General features: G+C 47.1%; 1 protein-coding gene across 1 annotated transcript; it reads left to right on the top strand.

The window, feature by feature from the left end:
- Positions 1-350: 350 nt before the first annotated feature.
- Positions 351-10,916, top strand: COMMD2 (COMM domain containing 2). The gene is made up of 5 exons (XM_030217029.1): positions 351-509; positions 2,135-2,212; positions 3,591-3,673; positions 8,089-8,262; positions 10,664-10,916. Exons 1-5 carry the CDS (start codon positions 443-445, stop codon positions 10,859-10,861), a joined length of 600 nt encoding a protein of 199 aa, XP_030072889.1. The 5' UTR covers positions 351-442; the 3' UTR covers positions 10,862-10,916.
- The last annotated feature ends 1,050 nt before the right edge of the window (positions 10,917-11,966 follow it).

Below are 11,966 nucleotides of genomic sequence, written 5' to 3'. Positions count from 1 at the left end.
TGACTGCACTTTTTGTCCTTCTTGTCCTCTAGATTGTAAGCTCCGTTTTTTGTACAGCGCTGCGTAACCCTGGTAGCGCTCTTAGAAATGTTAAATAGTAGTAGTAGTAGCAAACAGTATCAGTTTCTTGCGCAGGGTCGCTCGCCTTGAATGGTCCTTTGCCAGCGTTGCTATGGAGCTATTAGCAAGGAATGGTTCTCCTGCAGAACCAGTTTGAGTCGCTGCCTGTAGAGGGCGTTCAACCAGTGTGCGACTGTGCGGAACACTAGTGCAGGGGTTGTTTTTCTCTGGGCGGACGTCTGACAGTGACACTGCTACGCCGAGCGCAGCCAGTCATGTGACTAGGGGGGACGTACGGGCGGCGCTTGTGCGCTGTACTGAACGGCGGGACTCGGCGGTGGGGTAGGGTGTGCGCCGTCCTGGAGCGACCAGCGGCGGGAAGATGTTGTTAATTTTCTCGGACGAGCAGAAGGAGCACTTAGGATTCCTCACTCAGGTGGACAGCGCTGGTGAGTAGGCAGTGAACGGAGCCAATCCCCTTCCAACAGGCAGGAAAGGCAAGTTCCTCTTTTTTAGAACTAGAAGAAGAGAACGAAACTTGCTCGCTCACCTTGCAGAGAGCCCCTTAGTCATGGACACGAGGGTCGACAGCTCCAGACCCCCCCCCCTCCCGAGACATCAGCAACCCTTCTCTTACCCCCACCCTCCTGAGATGAGTTATCCAGCAACCCCTCCCCCCCCTTCAAAATGGGATGCATGGGTAGCAGCTACTTCCTAGCTCCTTAGACGGGGTACGCCAACTGCAGCAGTCTCTACCCTTTTCCCTTTGAGATGGGCTACACAGAGAGCCCCACTCCTCCCTCCTAGATGGGCTACCTGGGCAACAGCAACTCCCAGCTCTTTAGACGGGATACCTAGACAACAGCAGTTCTTGAGGTGGGATATCCGGGCAGCAACAGCAGCTCCCCAGCTCCTGACGTTAGCTTAGCAGAGTTTAAAAAGGAGTTGGACGGTTTCCTAAAGGACAAGTCAATAAACCGCTACTAAACGGACTTGGAAAAATCCAAAATCCCAGGAATAACATGTATGGAATATTTGTGCGTTTGGGAAGCTTGCCAGGTGCCCTTGGCCTGGATTGGCCGCTGTCGTGGACAAGATGCTGGGCTCGATGGACCCTTGGTCTTTTCCCAGTGTGGCATTACTTATGTACTTATGTACCTGGACAGCAACAGCAGCTCCTCAGTGGGATACCCAGACAGCAACAGCAGCTCCTGAGGTGGGGTACCCAGACAGCAGCAGTAGCAGCAGCTCCTGAGATGGAATACACCGGCTGCAGCAGTTGCAGCTCCCTAGCTCCTGAGGCGGGATACACTGTCGGCAGCAATAGCAGCAACCCAGCTCCTGAGGTGGGATTCACTGTCGGCAGCAGTTTATTTCACTGCCCTGAAATGTGTTACCATGACAGAAGCAGACCTTCAACCCCATCCCCCTGAGATGGGATACACCAACAGCAGCTCCTAAGCTCCAGAGACAGGAAATACCCACAGCAGGAACCCTACCTCCCTCTCCTGAAATAAGGGGACTAGGGCTGTCACAAGATGGGATACACCCACTGTGGCTCCTTCTCCTCTGACATGGGCTATTCTGATAGTTTGAGCCCCCTACCTCATCAAATGGTATACACTGAGAGAACCCCCCCCCCCCCCCCCCCACCAAATAGAATGGACGCTGAGAGTAGACAAATTGAATCAAAAGAGCACATCAGATCTGTTCCTTTGATCCACACTGAAATCCAGATCTTCTGGTTTCTTGGCCTTTATCAGATAGTATGCTTTACTAATAGAGCCTTGTCATGGGGATGCAAGGACATCAGGTTCTTTGGTCAGTTAGATAGAGAAGATCAGAGGTAGGATACCAAGATCATGGTGATTTGGGGAGATAGTTGTAGTGGCTAGAGTGATATAGTTATAAAGGGGAGCAGGTAGATGAGGAGTGGTGAATGGTGAAGTAAAGAATTCAAAATAAAACTAGAGATTTGGAAAAAGTTGATTTTTTGGTTGTATTTCTATTATTTAGGTAGAAAATAGTTTGCTGAAGGTGTTGAAAAATATAGGGGATTATGTTTCTTTTTCAGTGGTCAGTGAATTTGGCCGAATTGCTGTGGAGTTTCTAAGAAAAGGGTCCAATCCCAAAATATATGAAGGAGCAGCAAGTAAGATAAGTTTTATCCCTAATTTTTACAGTGTATGAATTATTTACTCGTCATTGATTCTTCTGGAAACAGGATACTGGGCTAGATGAACTCAGTATGGCTGTTTTTATGTTCTGCAGAAAGTAGTGGGTGTTTTTATCATCTGCCTTACAAATTGTATTTTGTTTAAAACATTTTGACTATACTGCTTACAGCAGAGCTAGAAAAATGCAAGTGGTAAGAAAGTTTAAACCTTATGATTTTTCAGGTCTTTATGTTCAAGTGGACTAACACAACATTCTGTAATATTCAGGTTTCCTGTAAACTTCTGACCTTTGTACATTCTTCTGCATGTTTTCCTTTGATGGTCTCTAGGGTAACGATGGTTTCTTTTCAAGTGATTTCTGGATGGAAGTTTCATGCTGGTCAGATTCTTGGAGACAGAGAACCTGCCCAGTTCAGAAAGGTTCCTTCTTCCGTTGTATCTATTAATAGATGAAGGATTTTTCTCTTCATACCAATTGACTAGTCGGAATACAGCCAGGCTTAGTCTTTTTGAATAAATGATTAAGCATTTGTGTGTGTGTTTTTTTAAGCATTTATTTTGTTTCATAAGTTAGGACCTATTATTAATGTATACATATGCTGGATATGTTTTATAGGAGCCCTTTTACTAAGCTAAGCTAGGTGCTAATGTGCACCTAATGCAACTTAAAATGGCGTACTGCAGGACGCGCGCAAGTGTCCTGCATTAACTGCCAAATATGCATGCACTAACTAACCACTAAAAAATTATTATTATTTTTTTTTTTTTGAAGGGACACGTCAGGGGGTGGAGAGTGGGTATTCCTGTTCTAATCGGCGCAGCTACATTACTGCATAATAACTGGTTAGTGCACGGGTAGTGCGTGAGCCTTTACCGCCTACAAAATGGGTGCCGCATGGCCCTTAATACAAAGAGGCCATTTTTTTTTTTTACAGCTGTGGTAAAATTGGCCTTAGGTCATGGGAAAAACTCACATAAGGGCATATTATGGCCACTTTTTACTGCAGCTTAGTAAGAGTCTCCATAGTCTCAAGTAGGTGACAAGGTTTGGCTAGCCATGCTGCTGCCACTCACACCCTTGAAATACTTGAGTGGTATGAATCTCCATATATAAATAGCAACTTTTAAAAATTATTTACATGTACATGCAATATTCATGTGTACATGTTACTGTTTACTCATGGATTTGTTTGTAAAATAAAAGCCTTTGTGATATTTCTGTGGATTGGAATACTGGATGGGTCCTGCAGTCTTAACCTTCTGTCAAGGCCTGGCTTTTGATTTGTATGTAACTAGAGAAACTTACTGTATGTGCTGATTAATGAGAAGAGGCTGTCTATTGATTCTTTTTAGGAAAACTTAATGTCACTAGTGACACTGTGCAGCATGGAGTGGAGGGTCTGAGTTATCTCCTTATTGAGAGTTCCAAGCTCATGGTAAGTTGCTTTCTAAGTTATGCAATCTATATAGTTTCTTGAGTAAAAAAATGTTCCAGGATACTCATTACTGTTTCAATAAATAATGCAAAGAAAACTCTTATTTCTTAGTGTCTCCAAAGGATTAGTCCATACTAATGGGTTGTGCCTATCTACCATCAGGTGGAAATATGTGGCAAAGTTCTAATTTGCTCACTAAGGCTGCTGTGTACTAGGTTACATTCAGTATCTCGCTGTGCAGCTCTATCTTAGGTTCCTGTGGCGAGCTTCTGTTTCTTTTGAGGTTTTAGTTGAGCTTCTGGGGCAGGCTTTATATATTGGCCTTTTGGGTGTAAACCTGGTGGTGCCAGGTCCCCCCCCACCTCCGCAGCTTCTCCTGCCTGTTAAAAAATAAAATAAAAAAGGTCTGAGCCTGCAGTGTCTCTTTTTAGAGACTTTGGGCCCCTTTTACAAAGCGGCAGTACCTGTACCACCACTTTGCTGTGCACCAATCCAGCACTACTGCCGAGCTCCTGTCCCCAATGCATGCCATTTCCAGTGCTTCAGATTTTTTTAAAAACATTTTTTGCACCACCCTATGTTCCACTCTATGCCCATCATCTCCCCTCTGTTTCAGTGTACCTCCCTATGTGCAGATTCTCTTCTCTTCCTTCCTCATGTCAATGTGTCTCCTTCCCTCCCTTCACTGTGTGTTCAGTATTTAACTCCCTCTTCCTTTATCCCTTTGATTCAGCATCTCTTTCCTTTCCTTTTCTTTGTGTCCCTTTCCTCCAGCAGCCCCCCCCCCCAAGGGTCCAGCACCTCTCTACCTTCCGTCCAGCAGGCCTCCCACGGGTCCAGTACGTCTTTTTCTTCCCTCCAGCCCCCCTCCATGGGTACAGTGCCTCTCTCCATGCCCCCCCTCTATGGGTCCAGCGCCTCTCTTCCCTCCAGCCCCCATGGATTCAGTGCCTCCATTCCCTCCAGCCCCCTCTTGGGTCCAGCACCTCTCTCTCTTCCCTCCAGCCCCCCTCCCCGTGGGTCCAGCTCTTCTATTCTTCCCTACTTCTTGCCAGCTAACCAGCCCTCCTCCTATCCTCTCCCCCCACCCCTCGTGGTCCAGCACCTCTCTGTTCCCTCCAGCCTACCCTCATGGGTCCAGCGCCTTCTCCCTTCTTCTGTTCTGCTAATCCTCCTCACCTCTCTCCCCCCATGGTCCAGCACCTCTTTCCCTTCCCTCAAGCCCCCCCATGGGTTTAATGCTGTCTCCCCTTCCCTCCAGCCCCCCTGTAGGTCCATCAGCCCCTCTCCATCCCCCCTTCTGCATTTCCAGCATCCCCTCTCACCCCTTCAGCACCTCCTCCCCACTGATCTAGCACTTTGTCTCCTCCCCCCCCCCACACCGCAGTAGCGCTCTTATGCAGCAGACAGCAATCTCCACAGGTCTCCTCTGGGGCTTTCTCTCTGCCGGGTAAGGCAGGCAGACAAGACAGATAGAGACAGGGATATGTAACCCATGGGAGTGGTAACTCCTGAGTTTGTTTTATTTTTTTACCGTGGGAGCAAAGCTTTTTACCGTGGGGTGGTAAAAAACTTTTGCTCCTGCACCTGCAGTAAATGCGCTAATTTATTTTCTGTTACTGTGGATTACTGTGAGTCCCCATGTCATTTTCTAGTGTGCAGCCACGCCAGCCAGTTCTTGAAACTCTCAGCTAGATGATGGCTCTGGCTTAGGCACTGGACAGCTGATACAGTTTGTAAGTCACATTTAGCAAGATACCTTTTAGAGGTAAACTTCTGTTTGGAGAAGATCTAGAGAAGCTGATTAAAGACCTAGGGGACTCCAAGTCTCAAAGTTTTATGGCCATGCCATTCAGCCTTTCTACATCACCAAGGACATATTTCCAAGGTCATGGTAGTAGTAGCAGCAGCCCTCCTTCACAAGGATGGAGTTCAGGTTCGTCCACACCTCAACGATTGTCTGATTTGTGTCTCTTCCTATCAGGAGCGTCTCCAAGTTTCATCCAAGGTAGCTGTTCTTCCTTAGGATTGGTAATCAATTTCACCAAAAATCTGTTGCCAACACAAATCTTGGAGTATCTGGGAGTGATATTCGACACAGGCTTAGGGAAGAAATTTCTTCCGGTTGCTCATCAGCAAAAGATTCACACCCAAGTCAGGATCTACTTTCCCTTCCATTTCCCAGATTCTGCGGCTATGTTCAAGTTCTGGACACAAAGGCCTCTACCTTGGACATTCTTCCATGGGCTAGATTCCACATCAGACCACTTCAGTGGCCTCTTCTCAGCTGTTCATCTGTATTACCCTTGGAACCTCCAAGCCAAACTCAGCCTCAACTGGTGGATTTAGCGCAGTCTTCCTCTGACAATTCTGAATTGGTTTGTAGTCACAACAGATGCCAGTTTATTGGGCTGCGGAGCTCTTTGCTTCAGTCAGTCCAAGGCTGATGAACTAGTGCCCCCCCACAGCCCCCCCCCCCCCCCCCGAAGATGAGGGTGGGGGAGTAGGAGGTTCGGCAGACCTCCAGCCCCAGACCCCCTCCTCAGCACAAGGGCATGGGGGCTGGAGGTCCGGTGGATCGCCAAACCCTAACCCCCCTGACACACAAAAAAAATTCCCAGTGGGCTACATAACCAACTTCCCTCACCCGCCCTGTGGAATAGCGGCCCCCTCCCTACTGTACCTCGGGGTGATGGAGGAGGGAGTAGTACTCTCTCTTCCAGCGCCACCTCCAAAATGTGCATCCTGGGATGCGCAGAGTGGGGGCTTTCCTACCATATAAGGGAGAAATTCCCTTATATTGTAGGGAAACTCCACCCAGCACATCCCAGGATGCACTGGGCAGTGCGCCGCCATTTTGGAGGCAGCGCCGGAAGGAGGAGGGAGTGCTACTCCCTTCTCTGGCATCTGAAGGTACCTGGGTGGGGGCGCTAGACCACCAAGTGTGGGCTGGAGGTCCAGTGATCTGCATCCCTCTTCTATTGGGGTGGGATTAGGGGGGCTAGAGGTCCACTGGATCTCCAGCTTCCTGTGCCCTTGGGGGTGTGGATTGGAGGGCTGGAGGTCCATCTGACCTCCAGCCCCCCCCTCCCGTATCAGTATTTGGGGGGGTGTGAGGGCTTGGGGGGGCAGTAGGCAACCAGGGCTTTGACTTTCTGGGGGTCCGTGGGTCCACTGGACCCCCCAGGACTGATGATGGCAGCCCGGGCTGCCTGACATGGACGAGAGAGGAAGAGAGCCTTAACCCTAATGCCAGCTCCGAGCTGGCATTAGGGTTAAGGCGCTATTCCGCCCATATGATTAGACCGTAGTGCTCTGATCATACAGGTGGAATACCGCAGAGCTCATTTACACCCCTATGATCATGCCCTGCTGGTAAATGTGGGTGCTAGTGGCCTCTAGCGCCCGCATTTAGCTTTGATCATCAGGGGGAGGGTTAGTGTTGGTGGTTCTTCAAAGGTTATAAAAATTTGTTAGTGGCAGGAGTTCTACTTTCCATTAACTTCTTGCTGCTTAGCTATCCAATACTGAATGGAATCTAGTACACAGCAGTCTTGTGTGGGAAAGTTAATTTGCTCTCATCTCCATCTGCTGGTAGATGGGCACAACCCACAAGTATGGACTAATCCTTTGAGATTAAAGGAAAAAAAAAATTTTCAGGTAAGAATAAATTTTTCCATAGTTAAGTTGCCTTGGTCCTTTAACACAAGAGGATGAATGCTCTGCCTGTAGCAACTTTTGCTATTTTAACTTGAAACGTATTTTTATTTTTAAAATAACAGGATGAACCAACTTGCAAAATAGTGCACTGCTGGGAAATAAATATGCTCCAGCTAATTAGATTACTTGCAAAGGAATTAAGATTCTGCTTTAGGTCATAATTATTTTTAGAATACCTATGTTGGACTGGGTTTTACCTCATGTTATGTTGAGCTGTACTCAGTGGCGTAGGAAGGGGGGGGGGGGGGCGGTGGGGTGGCCCGCGCCCGGGTGCACGCGCTGGGGGGGGGGGGGGTGTTGGCGCCGCTGGTTACCTGCTGTCTTTGCCCCGGAACAGGTTACTTCCTGTTCCGGGGCAGAGAAAGCAGGGAACCAACGGAGCCGACGCAGCTCCCAGAGACGACGTGCACTCGGCGGAGTGGAGCACCAGCGGTAAAGATGCACTCCGGGGGGATTGCGCGTGCCGAGGGGGGGTGCGCCGTGCTGCACCCGGGGGAGGGGGTGCGCAGTGGCGAGCCGCCCCGGGTGTCAGCCGGCCTCGCTACGCCGCTGGCTGTACTGGAAATCAACTTCTATTAGTTCTGTATGCAGTGGCCTTGAGATGATGCTGGTCTCAGTCCTGTTTCTTGAAATAGATGAAAATAGAATGAGGCAGTGGTGCTGTTCTATGAATTGTGTGTATTGTTTATCCCCAGATTTCTGATGTGGACTTTCAAGACTCTGTGCTTGTTTTGGGATTCTCAGAGGAACTGAATAAATTGTTGCTCCAGCTTTACCTTGATCATAGAAAGGAAATCAGAGGCATCCTGAGTGAACTGACCCCAGACCTTCCCCATTATCATAGCATGGAGTGGAGATTAGATGTACAGGTATTGTCTGTTTTTCACCAGGGCAAGAACTCTGCATTTTTCTCTTTGGGTTTTGACTAGGGTTTGGTCTTATAAGGATTCAAACCTTGGTATCGATCAGATGTGTGATTCGCTGGTAGTGCTGAATGAAGCTGGGTGTTGATGTGGTTAAATAATTCATAATAGTTTTCTCTTCAGTTGTAATATTTCATAGTAGGGAATGTTATTACTGTACCTCACTTTGGGTGTGCTTTTATGGAACAGTGAATCAAAAATAGATTTGATTTGATTCCGCCAAACAGGCTACAGCTCTGAGCAGCTTCATGTAAGAGCATCTTTGATCACATAGAACCATTTCCATTTGTGTGCTATACAAAATCAGCCTCACAGAGCCTGTCTCCAGTACACGGATCTGGCACTGGGAGTGACCTGCCCACACCAGGAGACTCCTTATGTGGCCTCACAGCTTTCAGGGCATTCTGGCTGTAAAATACACCTTAGTGTATGGTTTTGGTATTTACTTTTTGTTTTTCCTTTGACATGTTTCTATAATGCATAACCACAGGCAAATGCCATATACCAATGGTTCCCAAACCTGGTCCTGGAGGCATCCCAGCCAGTCAAGTTTCTAGGATATCCACAATGAATATTTATGAGAGATACTTGCATGCAGATCACCCTCATTAATATTCATTGTGGATATCCTGAAAACCTGACTGGCTAGGGTGCCACCAGGACCAGGTTTGGGAACAACTACCATATATACTTCTGAGGCAACACTAACCTTGTCACTGCCCTTTCCCCCCCCAAAATGGACTCCTTCCAATGATCCCTGGCATATAGTAGATGACGGCAGAAAAAGACCTGCATGGTCCATCCAGTCTGCCCAACAAGATAAACTCATATGTGCTACTTTTTTGTATACCCTACTTTGATTTGTACCTGTCCTCTTCAGGGCACAGACCCTATAAGTCTGCCCAGCACTATCCCCGCCTCCCAGCCACCAGCCTCGCCTCCCACCACCGGCTCTGGTACAGACCGTATAAGTTTGTCCAGCACTATCCCCGCCTCCCAGCCACCAGCCTCGCCTCCCACTACCGGCTCTGGTACAGACCGTATAAGTCTGCCCAGCACTATCCCCGCCTCCCAACCACTAGTCCCGCCTCCCACCACCGGCTCTGGCACAGACCGTATAAGTCTGCCCCGCCTCCCACCACCGGTTCTGGCACAGATTGTATAAGTCTATATTGAGTCATGTTAGGCTGCTGCTGTGTGAGTTGGCCTCTGGTAAAGTATGGTGGTGGAAAAAGAAAAACTCTTTAAGAATGGAAGATTATAAAATATATATATATTTAGTATACTGCCCATTGGGCTAAAAAAGTGTTGCAAGGCGGTTCACAATTAAACATAAGAAAGGAAATATGTTACAATTAACCAAGATCAGAAAAGAGAATTGAAAATGGCATAGAGTGAAAAATGTTTAAAAATATTTTAACTTGGAAGGCATAAATAGCTTGTAAAAATCATGCATACTAAACACTTTTTTGAAGGCTGAAATGCCAGAAGTAGGTAATTTTTATATAGAGATTTAAAGAAGGCAGTGTTAAAGAGAGAACACAGGAGTAGAAAATTATAGCACTGACAAGGGAGACAGGCTAGTGCTCAGGGATGGGGGTCTATAAGAGGAAGTTGGAATTAGTAAGTATGGAGATGAGAGAAAAGGATAGTCAGGAATTGGAAAACAAAATGGAATGTTTTGGGAGATACAGATGAGAGAGAGAGGAACCCCCCCCCCCCTCCAGAAAAGTGATGAATGTTGAGATGGAGAAAGAAAAGAATTACATATCTATATATATAAAAGGCAACCCCAACGTTCTGAAGCCTCCACGGAAGTTGAGGCGCCCGAGATATCCGGTGTGCCCTGGAGTGTCTGCACCGCCCTCGCGTCAAAACGTCATGACGTCGAGGGCGGAGCTATAACACTCGAGGCCCAAAACGCCACAGGCACGGCCACGGAGGCGCAGCAAACAAACAAACAAAAAAAACCCCTACCCACACACAGCGACGCCAACACCGAACAAGGCAAGTAGCTCTGAGGGAGGGGCCCCCTTGCTAGCGTCCGTTTCATTGCCCTCAGAAACGGGCATTTATTCCTAGTAAGAAATAATTCAGATGTACAGAGCAAAGGTTCGCATCTTTGAAAAGTAGAATTTTTAATAAGTAGGCTTTTGTAAAAATATTTTTTGAGGAATTATGAAAGATATATGTAATAATGCTTAGCTAAACCCTGACTATGGGTTTGCATACTGTGCCTTGATACTGGAAATCGCTCAACTCCAGCTGAATATCTGTCATTGCAAAATAATTTAGAATTGATACTGTTATCAAAGCTGCAACTCTGATTTGTTTATTCCTCCTCTAGCTTGCCAGTAGAAGCTTAAGACAGCAAATAAAACCAACTGTGACTCTTAAATTGCATCTAAAGCAGAATGGAGATAAGAGCAGCAAAGTATTACAGACAGACCCTGCCACACTGCTCCACTTGATTCAGCAGCTAGAACAAGCTCTAGGAGAAATGAAAACAAGCCACTGTCGAAGGATAGTTCGGAACATCAAATAGAACATAATTCTCCTCTTCACAGTTCTTCAAACCAAGTCTGCAGCAGTGTGAAAAGCTTTTTGGGGTTGTCCAGTGAAGTGTTACGGATCAGATCACTTTTACTGTGCCAAGATGTCAAGACAACGGCTTCGGACTGGAATTCGTTTGGTGCTAACGCAGCTGCACAGCAATTTCATGCTCATAACCTGCTGCTCTCCCCGTGATGCGCAAATTCAAATATAACTAAAAGATAACTTTTTGGTATTCTGTAACATACAGTCTGTATTTATGTCTGTACATAAATAGATTTTTTTTTAGTAGTGGAACTTAATGAATAAACACTTCGTTTTCCTTATCCTTTACTTCTCATAAGCATTAAACAAACAAATGTGTCATAACTGAGGAGAAAGTGAGATCAGACAGACCAAGGGTTGATTCAAACTAAGGGCATGATGCACAAAGCTTACTGTACTTGCAATGTTTGCTTTAGACCAGTTGTGGCCGGTCTAAAATAAATGTAATTAGCGTCTAATGAACAAAGGGGTTCTATGTCCCTTTTACTGTTCGCTGTAGCTGCTACTGATAACCCTATGCAAATATATTACAAACAGCTCATCAGTATTAAAATTAGCATTCTGTTCACAGACGTTTTTGTGCACCGCTTGGAAAGAAGCATTGACATTAAATATCCCAAATGGCAGGTCTTGAGCTGTTCAAGCAGACTGGACCCTCTGCCCTCAAAACTTCAAGGTGGTCCAGCAGAGACTCCTTCCTGACCCCCCACCTCCAAAAAAAACCAAAAACCTTGCTAAACTCCCTGGTAGTTCAGTTGGATGCCTTCCTAATCCCCTCCTGCTTCTAACATCAAAGGTATTGCAGATGTCTGTGAGGGTGGAGGGGAATCCCACTACACCACCATGGCTTTGTGGTGACTGGGGGGGGGGAGGTCTAGCCTGGCAGGACCCCACCATAGAGATTTCTTTGGGGGGGGGGGCATCAGGAGGTCCACTGGACCACCAGAGATGTCCTTAGGTGGGGGGGGGGAGGGGGTCGACTGGGCCACTGGAGATTGTTTTGGGATTGTAGGGGTTAGGAGGGATCTGAGCAATCCTGCCTACTGCATAGC

Source organism: Microcaecilia unicolor, chromosome 10 (genome assembly GCF_901765095.1).
Source record: "Microcaecilia unicolor chromosome 10, aMicUni1.1, whole genome shotgun sequence".
Lineage (NCBI taxonomy): Eukaryota > Metazoa > Chordata > Amphibia > Gymnophiona > Siphonopidae > Microcaecilia > Microcaecilia unicolor.
This window is presented reverse-complemented; position numbering and strand designations above follow the sequence as displayed.

Coding starts and splice junctions, on each gene's coding strand:
- COMMD2 (XM_030217029.1), top strand. CDS start 443: ATGTTGTTAATTTTCTCGGACGAGCAGAAGGAGCACTTAGGATTCCTC. Junction 2,213..3,590: donor AATATATGAAGGAGCAGCAA/GTAAGATAAGTT, acceptor GATTCTTTTTAG/GAAAACTTAATGTCACTAGT. Junction 3,674..8,088: donor TTGAGAGTTCCAAGCTCATG/GTAAGTTGCTTT, acceptor GTTTATCCCCAG/ATTTCTGATGTGGACTTTCA.